Source organism: Gossypium arboreum, chromosome 2 (assembly GCF_025698485.1).
Source record: "Gossypium arboreum isolate Shixiya-1 chromosome 2, ASM2569848v2, whole genome shotgun sequence".
Lineage (NCBI taxonomy): Eukaryota > Viridiplantae > Streptophyta > Magnoliopsida > Malvales > Malvaceae > Gossypium > Gossypium arboreum.
In genome coordinates, this window is record NC_069071.1 from 5,396,156 (window position 1) to 5,415,070 (window position 18,915).

The 18,915-nt window shown below is 33.5% G+C and overlaps 1 protein-coding gene across 4 annotated transcripts in view; it reads left to right on the top strand.

The window, feature by feature from the left end:
• LOC108466949 (chaperone protein dnaJ A6, chloroplastic-like) overlaps nucleotides 1–18,627 on the top strand; it is an 81,165-nt gene extending 62,538 nt beyond the window's left edge. For 3 of the 4 annotated variants that reach the window (XM_053023908.1, XM_053023910.1, XM_053023900.1), the window contains exons 2-9: nucleotides 14,236–14,277; nucleotides 15,064–15,227; nucleotides 15,592–15,733; nucleotides 15,944–16,001; nucleotides 16,714–16,756; nucleotides 17,158–17,206; nucleotides 17,317–17,397; nucleotides 17,505–18,627. In XM_053023908.1, the coding sequence (XP_052879868.1) occupies nucleotides 15,121–15,227; nucleotides 15,592–15,733; nucleotides 15,944–16,001; nucleotides 16,714–16,756; nucleotides 17,158–17,206; nucleotides 17,317–17,397; nucleotides 17,505–18,365 (1,341 nt within the window). In that variant the 5' untranslated portion in view covers nucleotides 14,236–14,277; nucleotides 15,064–15,120 and the 3' untranslated portion in view covers nucleotides 18,366–18,627. Of the gene's footprint in view, nucleotides 1–8,234; nucleotides 8,245–14,235; nucleotides 14,278–15,063; nucleotides 15,228–15,591; nucleotides 15,734–15,943; nucleotides 16,002–16,713; nucleotides 16,757–17,157; nucleotides 17,207–17,316; nucleotides 17,398–17,504 lie in introns of those variants that run through there. The other variant, XM_053023903.1, reaches the window with a different exon arrangement.
• The last annotated feature ends 288 nt before the right edge of the window (nucleotides 18,628–18,915 follow it).

Sequence of the window (18,915 nt, forward strand, 5' to 3'; positions counted from 1 at the left end):
GCATCGAATTCACCAAATCTAAGGAGAAATCATCCATAAATGTGCTAAGCATAGGATAAAAATATGTATAAATTACGATTTATCAAAAGATTTGATATCGTTATCTATATGAAATCAAGAATATTTTGGAACTATCTCATACTTTCTAGTTATGACGATGATGTTAAAGATCTTCAAGTATATTTTACTATGTTTTATTTATTGTTTATTATAATTGGAGACTAATCATGACAACATGCATAGATAGATTTTAATTTGAAAAATCACGCATGTTTGCAATGATAATAATGAAATAAAGAATCTATTGGGATGCTTATAAGTCTGTCCTACTAGATTTGTTGCATTCCCCGAAGTGAATGTAAACATTTAAAAAGTAAAACATATACTCATGGACCACTAAAACCGGGAACATAGTAATGAATAAGAGAACAATGAGAGTTCTCAAGATAACTTTTTAAAGGGTAAAGATAACTTATGTTATTAATATAATACGAAAAATTATTGGCCACATATGTGGCGTATGCCCAAATATTTGTTTCTGTTAATATTTTTTGAGGAATGATATGAGAATGTAGTAATGAATTTTATTATTACAGATAGAAAATATTTATCTTATTTGGTACTGAAACAAATAAATATTATTCCAATATTTGATAATACAAAATTAGTTGAAAGCTCTAGAAGAGCTAACATATCACTATCTAAAAAGCACAAAATTTGTGATGGTTAATGCATTACTTTTGAAAGTTATTTGTAATGGATCTCATATTGAGATTGTGAATGAGGAAAAGATTATATTTCATATGAATAAAAAAAGGATTGAATTATTAATTTATAATATTTACGATATTCTTCTGTCATCATCCCTATTAAATGGTTGAAAACAAAATATTTGACTATGAAAAATCTACTCATGAGTAATAGAATATGGTAATACTATCTAAAGCTTATTATGGTTGGATGCATCTAAAGTTGCAAGTATTTTTTTAAAACTGTGAATATAACTTTATAGTATTCAGAATAAGTTCTCAATTAAAATTACATGGCAAAATATTACTGATGAGAACTTGCAAGAGAGAAAACTTATGTATGAAAAGTCATTGGTTATGTACATGTTATACATATGGAAAATAAGATTCACTCTCAAAGTTTGCTATTAATAGATTTTTGAACATTTTAAGATTTTGGCATATTCCCTCAAGCGAATATTGCATATAATTATTTGGAAATTATATTTATTGACTTAGTGGCATTATAGATTTCACATTGATTTAGACATTTCCAGTAGTAAGTGTAATATCCTGAATTAGGGCTTAATCGGAATAGTGGTTTCGTGACCACAAATCCGAGATAGAAATAATTATTTTATAATTATTTTGATGATTATGATATGATTGCATGATTGTGTGAAAATTTCGTGATGAAATTCTATGCCTAAAGTGCTTAAATTGAAAGTAGGGACTAAATCGAATAAGTTGCAAAACTTGCATTCTAGAAGTTTTTAGTATGAAAATGTTTTGGAATATTAATGAGGAGGTCTTAAATAGCAATTTGACCAATTTTAAGTTCATGGACAAAATTAGGACATGGAAGGAATTTTGGAAAGTTTAGTAGTAAGGGTATTTTGGTCATTTAGTTATTAAAATGAATTAAAACAAAATTAAAAGCCAATTTTGTCCATCTTCTTCATTAGGCCGAAATTTCAAGGGTTCTCCATAGCTAGGGTTTGTTTCAAGCTTCCAAGCTCCATAGTAAGTGATTCCAAGCCCGCTTTTAATGTTCTTTACGTTTTTGGAATCCTTAGCTCGATTAAGCTTATGTTAGCAATAATTCAACCTAGGGTTTATATTTGGAAAAATACCCATAGGTGAAACTTGTGTATTTTTATGTTTTATGATAGAATATGAGGTTTTAAATTATGTTAGACAGTTTGTGCTACTCGGTTTTGAGTGAAAACGAGTAAAAGGGCTTAATCGGCAAAAAATACCTAATAGTCACAAGTATATGTTAGAGAGAGAATTTGATGTTGCCATAGAAGGGAAAAGTGATCAGCATGTTATAAAACATAAGAATAAGGAATAAAGTTTAATTCCCGAGCCTAGGGGCAAAAGTGTAATTATGCAAAAGTTTAGGGGCAAAAGTGTAATTTTTCCAAAGTTCGTATTAAATGCTATTTTGATGAATGTATGTATTAAATAAGATTAATTTGGCATTATAGATCAAGAGAAACGAGATTCAAGTCGCGATCGAGGAAAAGAAAAGATTGTGGACTAAATTGCAAAATCTTTATATTTTGGTACCAAGGTAAGTTCATGTGTAAATAATGTAGCATAATTGTTATTTTTAAGTTATTGATGTTAATTATATGATATGCTGATTTTTAATCGTGAAATATTATGCTTTGTGGTTAATGTTGAGTAATATGCAAATTATGTTTACTACTTGATAAATATGAATTGCTACCAAGTATCGGCCCGATATTCCATGGAAGACGACAAATATGAGATCGAGGAAAAAGCCCGTTTGAACCTTAGGAATAGATTAGGATACAAGTGACATGTCACTAGGATGGTTGAGCATCCGAACTCGTTGAGTTGAGTCCGAGTTCACCTATGGATGCGAATGTCCGAACTCGTTGAGTTGAGTCCGAGTTCGTGAGATGTAACTAGGCATCCGAACTCGTTGAGTTGAGTCCGAGTTCACTTATGGATGCGAACGCCCGAGCTCGTTGAGTTGAGTCCGAGTTCATTTAGGGGCAGGTTACTTGATTTCTTGATTACATATGAAGCACTTATGTGCAAATTATCCGTGTATCCGAGTTGTATTTCGATGTGTTCAACGGGTGAAATTTCTAGTGAAATGGAAGAACACTTAAGATGCAATCGACGTTTTGGTAAGTGTTGTGAAATGGACACTTTGGACAGGTATGTTCTTAACCCTCGGGTTGAAAATAGATACAACAACGATAAGGTGGTAAGATGATGAATGATGTTTAGAAATGTGATATATGTTTTGGTGATACCATGCTAAAGTTGTTTGGTATATTTGTATTGTTATGTTACTTGTTATTTACATATGAACTTACTAAGCATTTATGCTTACTCCTTCCTTTTCATTCACTGTAGTTTTGAACAAGCCGGCTCAAGAATCGAGACAGGTCGAAAGTTCGATCACACTATCCAAAGGACTTTTATCTTGGTAAATGGCTTGTACAACTACTTAAGTATGGCATGTATAGCAATATACATATTTTGTGTAAATAATTTTATGATATGGCCATGTTTGGTTGAGAAAATGTTTGATATTGATAAGTCATGGTGATGGCTAATTTAGATCATGTTTGATATTATGGAAGTTTAATAGGTTATCTAGTTCATAAAAATACATGGAAAGATGAAACTTGCCTTAAAATAGAATATTGCTGCAGCAATGACATGAATCTGAAAAATCACTAAAAATAGTATAAATGGAACTAAATAATGAGAAAGTTATTAAATTGAAGCTTAATGAGTCTATTTTCATGTGGATTGAACAAAACAGGCATATAAATTATATTTTATGAGATATTTAAACTTTTGTGAAACAGGGCCAGAGTGATTTCTGGATCCCCTGTTTTGACTTTAAAAATTCATAATAAATTTTAAAAAAATAATTAGAAGTTTTTATTTATATGTACAGATTCCTTATTGAGTCTAGTTTTAAGAAAAACAAACCTTATAGTCATTAAAATTATGTATAGAGAGATATCTGATTCGTAATACACATATGTCGAGCAAATTGAACCACGAAGCAGGGAGACTTTAACTAATAAATTGTACTAATTGGCCCAACCAAAAATTCTAGAAAATAATTAGTAAATAGATATATGATTCTAGATTTAGGGAAAATTTACGGATCTTGATTTCGAGTTTCATAACTCGACATATGATTTTTCTTATAACTGTGACGCGAGTAGCTAGAAAGCTGTGAATGTAGAAACAAATGATTTGAAGTTCTTAAATTAATAAATTATGTTCGGTAACCCCTCAAGCTCGACTCTGGTGATGGTCTCGGGCGTGGGGGCGTTACATTTGGTGGTATCAGAGCAGGTTTAGTCGTTTCTCGGACTACGTGTTGTATGTACGGATTTTGCTATACATGCCATATGTATGAATTGTGATAGTGTGACGACTTCTGACCTTTCTAAATGAATTTTTATATAGTAAATGGATCCCGATCCAGCTGTGGAAAATGAAGTAGAGAGTAATGCACCAGCTCCGGCTGAAGGGGCAGCGTCGACTGAAAACCCACCTGCTACTGTTGGTCAGGGAGGAGGAGAAAGGGATCGGGAAGCCTTTCTCCAAATTATGAGTGCATGGTACACTGAGTTCGTTCGTACGAACCCAAATGTACGACCTCCCGCACCTCCCCCAATTCCTCAACCTATGCCTCCAATGCCTCAAGGAGTGGATATGATAAAATTTCACAGAACCCCCATTGATAGAATTCGTAAACAAGGGGCTGAAGAATTTAGAGAAAATATTGATGATGATGCAAAGAAAGCAAAGTTCTGGCTTGAAAATTCTATCCGGGTATTTGATGAATTATCTTGTACACTTGAAGAATGTTTGAAATATGCTACATCTTTGTTGAGAGATTCAGCCTATAATTGGTGGAAGACTTTGATTTCAGTGGTACCGAAAGAGAGGGTAACCTGGGAATTCTTTCAAGAAGAGTTTCGAAAGAAATATATTAGTGAAAGATTTATTGATCGAAATGTAAAGAGTTTTTGAGTGAAGCAAGGTAATATGACAGTCTCGAATATGAAAGAGAGTTTGTTCTATTAAGTAAGTATGCGGGGAATATGTTCCTCTGAAGCCAAGATGTGCCGACGATTTGAAGACGGGCTTAACGAAGACATTAAGGTATTTGTTGGGATCCTTGAACTAAAAGAAATGGTGGTACTTGTCGATTGAGCTTGCAAGGTGAAGAATTCTTGAAGGAAAAGAAAAGGTAGAATCAAACACGAAATTGGAAGAAAAGACCAATGAGTAATGCACCCTCACAAAGAAACCGGAAAGTCAAGAAATATGAATCCTCGTTCCCAAGTTTCAATTTGGGCAATCATATGGAAATTTTAAGAAGCGAAATGTGGGTCCTAAATCTCGGACTATACTGCGGCTAGTGTGGGAAATACGAGATTTGTTAAACCCAAGTGCCGGTGGTGTGGTAGAAATCATTTTGGTTAGTGCAAAGCAAATGAATGTTTTCGATGTGGTTCTCCGGATCATTTTATTAGAGACGCCCAGAGAGTGAGAAAAAAATTTTGAATGTAAAATCTAGTGGTGCGGACTCGAGAGGAAGGTATCCGAGAAAAGCTAGAAGTGAAACAAGCGAGTAAGAATGTAGCGGAGATGCGTGATTAGTTACGAAGGAAGAGCTCGGCTAGAACCTATGCTATTAAAGCGTGAAGATGCTTCCTTACCCGATGTGATTACCGTACATTTTCTCTTTATGATACTAATGTTATTGCTTTGATTGATCCGGTTCTACTCATTCATATGTATGCATGAAACTGGTGTCTAGTATGAATATACCTGTTGAGAACACAGAATTTATGATTAGAGTGTCGAACCCGTTAGGCAAATGCATGATAGTTGATAAAGTATGCAAGAAACGCCCTTTAATGATTCGGGGTCATTACTTTCCGGCTGACTTGATGTTGTTGCCGTTTGATGAATTTGATGTTATTTTGGGTATGGATTGGTTGACATTGCATGATGCTATAGTAAATTATAAAAAAAAGGTTATAGAATTAAAATGTGAAAATGGTGAAATCTTGCGGGTTGAACCAGACAAATCAGAGGCAATATTTAGTATGATTTCTTGATGTCGGCTCGTAGATATTTGAGAAAGGGTTATGAAGCTTATTTGGCGTATGAAATTAATACAAAAGAAGTTGAAAAGAAAGTTGAATCGGTCTTGGTTGTGTGTGAATTTGCGGACGTATTTCGGAAGAATTGCGGGTTTGCCTCCGGTCGGGAAGTAGAATTTGGTATAGATTTGATACCGGGAACAGCTCCGATCTCGATTGCTCCATATAGAATGACACCAACAGAGTTGAAAGAATTAAAGTCGTAGTTGCAAGAGTTGACTGATAAAGGCTTTGTGAGACCAAGTTTTTCACCTTGGGGTGCTCCCGTGTTATTTGTGAAAAAGAAGGATGGTTCTATGAGATTATGTGTTGATTATCGGCAGTTAAACAAGGTGACAATCAAAAACAAGTATCCATTACCGAGAATTTGAATGGACGGAAGAAAGTCAACAGAGTTTCGAAGAATTGAAAAAGTTATTAACTGAAGCACTAGTGTTGATACAACCCGAATCAGGTAAAGAATTTGTGGTGTATAGTGATGCTTCTCTAAATGGTTTGGGGTGTGTACTCATGCAAGAAGGAAAAGTGGTGGCTTATGCTTGAGGCGCTTAAAACCTCATGAGAGGAATTATCCTACTCACGATTTGGAATTGGTCTGCGATGGTGTTTGCTTTGAAGATTTGGCGACATTATTTGTATGGTGAAAAGTGCCGAGTATATACCGATCACAAAAGTCTTAAATACTTGATGTCACAAAAGACTTGAATTTGAGACAATGAAGATGGTTAGAGTTATTGAAAGATTACGAGCTTGTTATTGATTATCATCCGGAAAAGCGAATGTGGTTGCCGATGCTTTAAGCGAAAGTTGTTGTTTGCTTTGAGAGTTATGAACGCTCGGTTGAAAATTTCAGGATGACGGTTCGATTCTAGCGAGTTAAGAGCAAGACCGATGTTTTACAAGAGATTTCGAAGCTCAAAAAAATGATCAAGATTTGCTAGCCAAAAGAAAAGCAAAGTGTGAAGTCGACACGGGATCGATTTGAATCGGTTCGATGGTTGTTTGATGTTTAAAATCAGATTTGTGTCTTAGAAAAATGATGAGTTGATTCAAAAGATTTTGCATGAAGCACATAATAGTTGTTTGGCGGTTCATCCGGCGATCGAAGATGTATAATGACTTAAAGAAAATGTCTTGGTGGAGTGGAATGAAAAGAGATATTTCGAGTTTGTATCAAAGTGCTTAGTTTGTCAACAAGTGAAAGTGAACACGGTACCTTCGGATTACTTGACCTATTATGGTTCTGAATGGAAATGGGATAGGATTACTATGGATTTTATATCGGGGTTGCCGTTAACTCGGGGAAGAAAATGCCATCTGGGCAATAGTTGATGATGACTAAATCGGCTCATTTTATTCCTAAGTGCGTCATGATTATTCTCTTAATAAGTTGGCTAAATTGTATATCCAGAGATTGTTAGACTTCATGGGATACCCTTGTCAATCATTTCGGATAGAGATCCGAGGTTTACCTCACGGTTTTGGCAAAAGTTGTAAGAGGCATTAGGTACAAAGTTAAATTTCAAGACTTGCTTTCATCCATAAACGATGGACAATCGAGAGTAATTGATTCTTGAAGACATGCTCGGATGTTGCGTATTGGAATTTCAAGATAGTTGGGAAAGGTACTTACCATTGGAGAATTTGCTTATAATAATAGTTATCGACAAGTTTGAAGATGGCACCTTATGAAGCATTATATGGTCGTAAATGTCGGACGCCATTGTATTGGGTGAACTCAAGGAAAATCGATTTATGGAGTTGATTTAATAAAAGAAACCGAAGAAAAGGTGAAAGTGATTCGAGATTGTTTGAAAGCTGCTTCAAATAGACAGAAATCTTATGCGGATTTGAAACGAAAAGAAATGGAGTTTCAAATTAGTGATAAGGTATTTTTGAAAGTGTCTCCATGGAAGAAAGTCCTTAGATTTGGACGAAAGGGCAAGTTAAGTCCGCGTTTTATTGGACCGTATAAAATAATTGAAAAAGTTGGACCGGTAGCATATCGGCTAGCGTTACCACCCGAATTAGAGAAGATTCATGATGTGTTTCACGTATCTATGTTACGCCGGTATCATTCGGATCCTTCACATATAATTTCACCAACAGAAATTGAACTGCGACCGGATATGACTTATGAAGAAGAACCGATTAAGATTTTAGCTCGAGAAGTCAAACAACTAAGAAATAAAAGTGTTGCACTTGTGAAAGTGTTGTGGCAAAAGCATGGGGTAGAAGAGACTACATGGGAACCTGAAGAAACTATGAGAAACCAATATCCACACTGCTCTACGGTAAGATTTTGAGGACGAAAATCCTTAAAAGGGGGGAGAGTTGTAATATCCTGAATTAGGGCTTAATCGGAATAGTGGTTTCATGACCACAAATCTGAGATAGAAATAATTATTTTATAATTATTTTGATGATTATGATATGATTGCATGATTGTGTGAAAATTTCGTGATGAAATTCTATGCCTAAAGTGCTTAAATTGAAAGTAGGGACTAAATCGAATAAGTTGCAAAGCTTGCATTCTAGAAGTTTTTAGTATGAAATTGTTTTGGAATATTAATGAGGAGGTCTTAAATAGAAATTTGACCAATTTTAAGTTCATGGACAAAATTAGGACATGGAAGGAATTTTTGGAAAGTTTAGTAGTAAGGGTATTTTGGTCATTTAGTTATTAAAATGAATTAAAAACAAAATTAAAAGCCAATTTTGTCCATCTTCTTCATTAGGCCGAAATTTCAAGGGTTCTCCATAGCTAGGGTTTGTTTCAAGCTTCCAAGCTCCATAGTAAGTGATTCCAAGCCCGTTTTTAATGTTCTTTACGTTTTAGAATCCGGTAGCTCGATTAAGCTTATGTTAGCAATAATTCAACCTAGGGTTTATATTTGGAAAAATACCCATAGGTGAAATTTGTGTATTTTGATGTTTTATGATAGAATATGAGGTTTTAAATTATGTTAGACAACTTGTGCTACTCGGTTTTGAGTGAAAACGAGTAAAAGGGCTTAATCGGCAAAAAATACCTAATAGTCACAAGTATATGTTAGAGAGAGAATTTGATGTTGCCATAGAAGGAAAAGTGATCAGCATGTTATAAAACATAAGAATAAGGAATAAAGTTTAATTCCGAGCCTAGGGGCAAAAGTGTAATTATGCAAAAGTTTAGGGCAAAAGTGTAATTTTTCCAAAGTTCATATTAAATGCTGTTTTGATGAATGTATGTATTAAATAAGATTAATTTGGCATTATAGATCAAGAGAAACGAGATTCAAGTCGCGATCGAGGAAAAGAAAAGATTGTGGACTAAATTGCAAAATCTTTATATTTTGGTACCAAGGTAAGTTCATGTGTAAATAATGTAGCATAATTGTTATTTTAAAGTTATTGATGTTAATTATATGATATGCTGATTTTTAATCGTGAAATATTATGCTTTGTGGTTAATGTTGAGTAATATGCAAATTATGTTTACTACTTGATAAATATGAATTGCTACCAAGTATCGGTTCCGATATTCCATGGAAGACGACAAATATGAGATCGAGGGAAAAAGCCCGTTTGAACCTTAGGAATAGATTAGGATACAAGTGACATGTCACTAGGATGGTTGAGCATCCGAACTCGTTGAGTTGAGTCCGAGTTCACCTATGGATGCGAATGTCCGAACTCGTTGAGTTGAGTCCGGAGTTCGTGAGATGTAACTAGGCATCCGAACTTGTTGAGTTGAGTCCGAGTTCACTTATGGATGCGAACGCCTGAGCTCGTTGAGTTGAGTCCGAGTTCATTTAGGGGGGGTTACATGATTTCTTGATTACATATGAGGCACTTATGTGCAAATTATCCGTGTATCCGAGTTGTATTCGATGTGTTCAACGGGTGAAATTTCTAGTGAAATGGAAGAACACTTAAGATGCAATCGACGTTTTGGTAAGTGTTGTGAAATGGACACTTTGGACAGGTATGTTCTTAACCCTCGGGTTGAAAATAGATACAACAACGATAAGGTGGTAAGATGATGAATGATGTTTAGAAATGTGATATATGTTTTGGTGATACCATGCTAAAGTTGTTTGGTATATTTGTATTGTTATGTTACTTGTTATTTACATATGAACTTACTAAGCATTTATGCTTACTCCTTCCTTTTCATTCACTGTAGTTTTGAACAAGCCGGCTCAGGAATCGGGACAGGTAGAAAGTTCGATCACACTATCCAAAGGACTTTTATCTTGGTAAATGGCTTGTACAACTACTTAAATATGGCATGTATAGCAATATACCTATTTTGTGTAAAGAATTTTATGATATGGCCATGTTTGGTTGAGAAAATGTTTGATATTGATAAGTCATGGTGATGGCTAATTTAGATCATGTTTGATATTATGGAAGTTTAATAGGTTATCTAGTTCATAAAAATTCATGGAAAGATGAAACTTGCCTTAAAACAGAATATTACTGCAGCAATGACATGAATTTGAAAAATCACTAAAAATAGTATAAATGGAACTAAATAATGAGAAAGTTATTAAATTGAAGCTTAATGAGTCTATTTTCATGTGGATTGAACAAAACAGGCATATAAATTATATTTTATGAGATATTTAAAATTTTGTGAAACAGGGCCAGAGTGATTTCTGGATCCCTGTTCGACTTTAAAAATTCATAATAAATTTTAAAAAATAATTAGAAGTTGTTGTTTATATGTATAGATTCCTTATTGAGTTTAGTTTTAAGAAAAACAAACCTTATAGTCATTGAAATTCTGTAGAGAGATATCTGATTCGTAATACACATATGTCGAAAGCGGTGAACCTCAAAGCAGGGAGACTTTAACTAATAAACTGTACTAATTGGCCCAACCAAAAATTCTAGAAAAAAATTAGTAAATATGAGTCTAGATTTATGGAAAATTTACGGATCTTGATTTTGAGTTTCATAACTCGAGATATGATTTTTCTTATAACTGTGACGCGAGTAGCTAGAAAGCTGTGAATGTAGAAACAAATGATTTGAAGTTCTTAAATTAATAAATTATGTTCGGTAACCCCTCAAGCTCGACTCCGGTGATGGTCTCGGGCATGGGGGCGTTACAGTAAGTGTCACAATAGTACTTATATGTGGATACAAATTAAAAGGAATAATAATAAAATTATCAATTTGTTACAATTTAGTACAATTAAAACACATGCCAGAAGTTTACTAATACAAATGTGTTTACTATTTGGCGTGATCAGTTAGACTATCATGGATCGTATATGATGTGAAAATTAATTGAGAATTGATATGGACATTCAATTAAAAAACCAAAAGATTCTTTAATTTAAAGAATTCTCATTTGTTGTTTATTCTCAATAAAAATTGATTATTAGAAACTCACTAGTTAAAATTGAGATTTAATGTTTTGCATTTCTAAAATGAATATGGGCCCATTTATCCGCTATGTGGATGGTTTTGATATTATATGATTTTGGTAGATGCATCTATAAAATAATCACATGTGTTATCAACTCGCAACCTGTCGCTTGCGAGATTACTTGTTTAAATGATTAATTTTAGATTATGCAATTAAAACAATTCATCTTGCTAATGTTGGTGAGTTTACATCCCAAGTTTTCAATGATTATTCATGTCAATTGGGATAAAAGTTGAACATCATGTAGCTCATGTTCACAGACAAAATAATTTAGCTGAATTATTTATCAAATGCCTCCAACTAATAACTAAACCATTACTTATGAGAACAAAACATTCTATTTTAGCATGAGATTCATGCTTGTATTGATTTACATGTTGTACACATCAAGCCAATAAATTATAAATACTCCCCATTAAAATTGATTTTTGGTTAAGAGCCAAATATTTCCCATCTTACAATTTTTGGATGTACGATATATGTTCCAACTGCTCCATCACAACGCACAGGTCATAATAAGAGATTGAGAATGTATATTTATATGAGTCTCCTTGTAATATTTTTGAGCAATTAATTTTAGATTTAATTGTGACATGAGTTGTCAGTTTTTCCAACATTAGGGGGAGAGAAATAATAACTTGTAATGAGTTAGGGGGAGAGTAATTGAACCAGAAGTTCAATAAGGATAACTCATTACAAGTTAATTGCTAAATATATTTACAAACTTAATGCGAATAACCAAGTGTTATATAGATTGATTAGTTCCAAAGATGAAAAAAATTCTTCTAGATGGTTATATAGTGGAGGCGGGTGCTCCAGAAGAGACCCAAGACATAACTAATAAGTAAAAATTCAGAAGAGATTCAGTTACCTGAAATTGAATTTTAAAATATTGAACTTGAGAGATCTCGATAAGTTATGTCAATTCGAGAAAATATGGAACCGAACAATAAAAGTGGTCGACAATGATTTTGCATGCAATATTATTATTATTGAAATAGTTAAATAAAAGGAGGATCTTGAATAAATCTATTGAAAAATATAGATATGGAATAAACTAATCAAAATAGAAAGACGCAACTCAAGTATAATTAAATTTGTGGAGTTTTTGGACCAGTAGTCCAAATATCTAAAGGTATAAAGCCAGTGAGGGTGCAAATGAAGTAGTTTTGCAAAAGAGGAATAAAAATATGAAGTTTTTTGCTAAGTCTTGGCATTGATTATGAAAAGATATAATATACTTTTGTTGTGGATGTAATAAACCTTTAGATATATTATTAAATTGACAATTTATAAAATATTTAACTTGCATCTAATGGTTATTTTTACAACCTTTTATGAAACACTATATAGTAAAGTTTGTATTAAAATCCTTGAAGGATTTAGGATGCTAGAAGCATATTGAAATTCTCGGGAAATTATTTATTTATATGAATTGAAATAATTGAACATATGTGGTAAATTCGTCTTAGTGAATAATAGTTGCAGGAGGATTATAAAATGATCCAAAATACCTATTTGTATTTTTATAAAAGAATCATGATTAAAGCTTGTTATGATTATTGTTGAATCTCTTGAAGAGATCAAAATACATTTTCCCAAATTTCCCTCACTCATGACTTTTAAAAGAATAGTGATATAAATGGTTAGCAATACATTCTAATAGTCATTTGAAAAACTAGTATTCAAGATTGAATACGTAGAATCTGAGAAAGTATGTAATGTTTTCATGAGGGGGAGTAAATATGCGTTGTACTCTTTTTCCCTTAACCGAGTTTTTGTCTGATTGGGTTTTCCTGGTAAGGCTTTTAATGAGGCAATATATTATGCGTATTATAGATTGTGTACTCTTTTTCCTTCATTAGGTTTTTATCCCACAGGGTTTTTCCTAATAAGGTTTTAACGAGGCACATTATCTACCAATGGACATCCAAGGGGGAGTATTATGAATATCTTATTAAGTGGATGTCTATCATGATAAAGTTTTAATGTACTTTAAATCTCTACTTCTTTTACACTTCTTATACCTATAAATAAAGACTCTAATGAAGCATTGTAATCACCCTTTTGATTAATAAAGTACATTCTCTGTTGCTTTCATATTTTCTTTATTCTTTATTCTTCCCATCTCTCTTTATTTTAGAACAATATTTTAATAAAATGATACTAAAAGTTTGAGAAATTATTTTAGTCAAAAGCAGACTTAATTTATGATTAACCCTAAATTATATATTCTTTTCAACTTCAGTATTAGAGGTTAAATCATAATTTTTTTGGGGTCAAAATTAAATTTTATATTTTTATGATAATAAAATATAATTTTACTATTCAATGGTCTATATCTTTATAATTTTAAAGGATAAAAACAAATTTTATTATTTTAAAGACCAAAATATATTTTTACCATTATTAATTTAAAATTATATAAATTATAAAAAGGTCTAAGTAGAAAATTTTCCTTGGGAGCTAGACCCTATTAACCCCTGATTTCACCATTGTTTGATACAAAATTTTGTTATCCCTAGACTATCATTATAGTACAAGTTCACTTAAAAGAAAAAAATTGACAATGAAAACATGACACATTTCATATTCTTATTGGCTGTAAGTAATTTTGATTAAAATGGAATAAAAATAATAATAAATAATTCAGGTAAAAGAATTTGAGTACTAAAGTTAGAAAATATATATGCTTTAAGGACCAAATTGTGAATAAATCCAAACAAAAGTATAATTACTTTATCGAATTGGACGAAAAGAAGTAGCAAGACTTAGAAAATTTTCAATTTCAGATCAATCCAACGGCGGAAAATGTAGGTTGCAAGTTGAGAACAACCTACCAAGAAAATCAGGGAATAAGAACTCTCTATTTAGAGGCGCTAAGCTAACCTCATCCTTTGTTCCTTCTCAGTGAGAGCAAATCGCTTTGGAGCCAAACAAGGTTCGCTCTTCTTTTCTTTGCCCTAATTTTGTATTTAATTTCTCCATTTTTATTAAAATAAATATAGGCCGCTTTCCTTTATCTCTAGAAATATGGCATACATGTCGAAAATCTTAATCTTGTATCAAGTTTCTGGTTGCTACTTACTGTAATTTCATATGTGTGTGTTTGTTAGATTGATTATTACTTTTCTTTTTTTTTTTTTTTGAAAAAATATGGTTTCTGGGTGGTGGATAGTTAACCCTAGTGGATAGAGAATTTTGGAGTTTTTGGCTTAGCTTTAGATGAGTATTCTTTTTGGAAACATTTTCTTTTTAAAAGAGCCCTCCTTTTTGCTACAAAAGGAAGAAAAATGGGTTTTGGATTAGCTAACTGGAATAACTTGGCAAGAAATGTGTTTCAGAAAGGGTTGGTAGTTGAAATCCATAAGGAAAGGAAGGTTATGCATAAATGAAAATCAACTCTTGAAGGCATGAAAGTTGGTAGTCGAACCTTTGTTTCTAGGGTCAGAACATGGCCAGTAAAGTTTCGCCTAAGCTAGTTACCAGTTTATTTTATCTTATTTGCTTTTATCACATTTAGTCATGTATGATAATTATTTGAGTTGGTGGCATTATTTTGATTGGAATACTTTTTGTATTAAATCATTGATGTATGAAATGGTAGTCATAATTTTTTTCTTTTTGTTTACTTTTTGGAATTCCCTTTTATAAATTAGTTAATTTTATGGTGTTGTCAATCAGTTTTGAGTGTGTATATTTTTCACTTATGTTTTATATGTTTCAGCGTGCTAAAGGCCATTCAGCATAAAGTTATAATTCAGGTTCTCTACCCTCATATTGGATGGCCATTATACCATGTGGAAGTACATTTGTTGCCCAGTGGCATATTCGTCCTCAGTTGACTACACGATCTTATGTCCCAAACCGAATAATGACAGCCAGATTGGGGTAAGTTTTCCACTTAACTCTTGTATATAGGAAGAGTATTGTTGAATTTGGTTATCAACAATTATTTTCTTCTACAGCTTTGTATAGATTTAGAGTTGCTGATTTTGCAATGTCATTGCTACTTGCTAGTTATGGTTTCTGCATGAGCATTCATTGCATTTGTGAATTTGACGCATTGGTGAACATAATGATTAGATGCACAAAATTTTCCCCTTTGTAGTCACGCTTTTGTAAGGCTATATTTCTTCTGGTTGATTAAGAGAGAGACCGATGGAAAAATGTCTTATGTATTACCTCTAATCATGATAGTCTATTTATTGGTAATTATGGAAGAATAATTTAGGTATTTATTGCCATTATGCAGAGTCACAAGTACAATGAGTTATTTGAGAGCCTCAAATTCAGGCTTATTTGCACGTGATTCCTTACCGTTATTATCCTTTGTGAGGCCATCTCAAACATCACATCATTGTAGGGGAGCACGGTTCATTGTTAGAGCTGAAACTGTGAGTATAAACTACTTCCACTTTCTTTTGATTTTCTTTTGTTTTGTCTTATGTTTTTTTGGTAAAAAAGGAGGCTTTAATGGTTGTTTAATCATTTAATCATATAATTTGAAAATTCGAGTATGCATTTCATATGTTTATTGCTGTATTTTGGCATTTGGATCGCTGTTCCAATCTGAATCTAACCTGATGATGTTGTATAATGGGCAGGATTATTATACTGTCCTTGGGGTGTCAAGAAATGCAAGTAAATCTGAAATTAAAAGTGGTATGCTGACTTACAAAACCTTGTTCGGCAACTATTCTATTTATTCCTTATATGATTGTTTACTGCATTTATGTGCTTATTTTGTTTGCTAATCTACTTTTTTATTTATGAATTTTCAACTTATTGACAGTAAGTTTACCCAGCTTTAATGGCTTCTATCTGGAAAGTTCTAGAACACTGATGCACAAACTTCAATTTTAAGGGAGGGTAGGTGTTGATAACATAAATCAAAGAGAATCTAGAGAGGATGGAAATAACATAAATCAAATAGAATCTAGAGAGGATGGATTAATCTGAAGTGAGGTTAATACTCATTCAAGGATAATAGGTAGACACAGTGAGCATGTATAAAAGTTGAAAAAGTCACTCCATAGCAAAATCAAGGTACCTTCTTGCAAGATTTAGAGAGAAATGTAAGAAAGTGTGGTGTTATGCACATTTAAGGTCCCTGCCAATGAAAAGGAAGTTTCTTTTAGTTGTTTCAACTATTTGAAGGAAAGTCTATGGTTATCCTACTTTTCTTGGAGATTCAAAATTGCAGAGCTGTACTTATGTACATGTAGAAGTGATTGATCATTATGTAAATTAGATTCTTTTGTTGTTATGAGTTCCACAAAAGGAAACTTATTTTGTTTTATTCTTTAGTGGCTACTTTCTGCTTTTATCTTTCATAATATTATCTTACTGATTTTAAATCTGTTGTTTTTTTCAGCTTATCGTAAGCTTGCTCGAAGTTATCATCCAGATGTGAACAAGTCAGTTGATAACCTTGTACCTCTTGCCTTTTAGTTATGGTTGTGTCTTCTAGTAAATTAGTTTCATGTGGTACCTTCGTCCAAAATGAGATCTTAAATAATGTTTAGAATGAGAATGTTGTTGCTGAAAGAACGAGAAAATGGAATAGTAGTCATAGATTTCCCAAGTCAGGTGTTTGTTGAGTTTTTTTCATATGTTTCATGTATTTATAAATGTAATTGCTTAAAGGGAGAGAATATAGAACAGTATTTTGAAGATTTCTGATTCTCACTGAATATTTTCTCTGAAAAGTTTGATGTTTTCAGTGTATGTTGCTAGTTAAAATATCTTCTTTAACCCACATATCTTTGAATTGTATTGCCTTTTCCCCCGCCCCCTCTGATCATATATTATTCTGCAGAGATCCTGGGGCAGAGACGAAGTTCAAGGAAATTAGCAATGCATATGAGGTAAGAGTTCTACATTGTGCTTACTATGGTTTTCATTTATATGTCTGAAATGCATCAGTCCCTAGTTCCCATGGTTATATCTGATCTTTGAGGTGCTTTATGTTGCTTAGGTCTTGTCAGATGATGAGAAGCGATCTCTGTATGACAAATATGGGGAGGCTGGACTTAAAGGCGCTGGTATGGGAATGGGGGTAAGTTAATTCTACTGATGCTGAATAAGATCATTCATTTCAAAATTGTTTTCCCTATATTTTCTCAACATTTCATTTTGACATTGATGGCATGGTTGCTTTGCCAGGATTTTAGCAATCCTTTTGATCTGTTTGAGTCGCTATTCGAGGGCATGGGGAGTATGGGCGGCATGGGCGGCATGGGCATGGGTGGACGAAGTTCCAGGAATAGAGCTGTTGATGGGCAGGATGAATATTACAGTCTTGTATTGAATTTCAAGGAAGCAGTTTTTGGAGTTGAGAAAGAAATTGAGATAACCCGACTAGAAAGCTGTGGAACATGCAATGGTTCAGGTGCAAAACCTGGAACAACACCATCCAAATGTACCACATGTGGTGGCCAAGGACAGGTTATCTCATCTGCAAGGACTCCATTGGGTGTCTTCCAGCAGGTAATGACATGTTCTTCTTGTGGGGGGACGGGGGAAATTTCTACCCCATGCAATACTTGTTCTGGTGATGGGCGGGTAAGGAGAACGAAGAGGATTAGTTTGAAAGTGCCAGCTGGTGTGGATTCCGGTAGTCGTTTAAGGGTCCGGTCTGAAGGAAATGCAGGAAGGAGAGGTGGGTCTGCTGGTGATCTCTTTGTCGTCATTGAAGTTATCCCAGACCCTGTCCTCAAACGTGATGATACCAACATATTGTACACCTGCAAGGTGTCGTATATAGACGCAATTCTGGGAACAACAATCAAGGTTCCGACTGTTGATGGTATGGTTGATTTGAAGATTCCAGCCGGAACCCAGCCAAACACCACCCTAGTAATGGCCAAGAAAGGTGTTCCTGTTCTAAATAAAACCAACATGAGGGGAGATCAGTTGGTCCGCGTCCAAGTTGAAATTCCGAAAAGATTGAGCAGTGAAGAGAAGAAGCTTATTGAGGAGCTTGCAGACTTGAGCAAGGGCAAGACAGCAAGCAGTAGGAGATAGTTTTTGGGTCTTTTGTATGTATAGGACCAATATAGCACACTGTTAGCCCCAGAAACTATATTCACTGTCTAGTGTGTGCAGCTTCTGAAGTTGGAACTACTACACTGCATGCGAAAACAAATTTTGCAGTTCTGAAATTGTTGAACTACGAAATCTGAAAGTGGCTAAAATTTGGAGTCGTAGGTAAGGTAAAGATTAAATTGTGATAGCTTTGTCCCATATAAATGAATTTTCGATGGAAGAGGAGATGGATGTTATAAAATCCCTCTTTGATTGCAGCCATTCTTTTGAGATTGAACTATAATTTGGGCAACAATGTTACCCTTCAGTTTTGCGTTTGCTTTTATTATTATGAGTGAATGATGATTCAACTGCATGCTAAAACTTCTCAAATTCATTTGTGGATTAGCTCTTCCGAAATTGAATTTTTTATTATAAAAAATAGGGATGAATATCAAATTTATGTATGGATTTTGGTCAAATGTGTAATTGAATTCATGAATTTTGAAACTTGAATTGCACATATTTATATATTTAAAGAAATGAATAT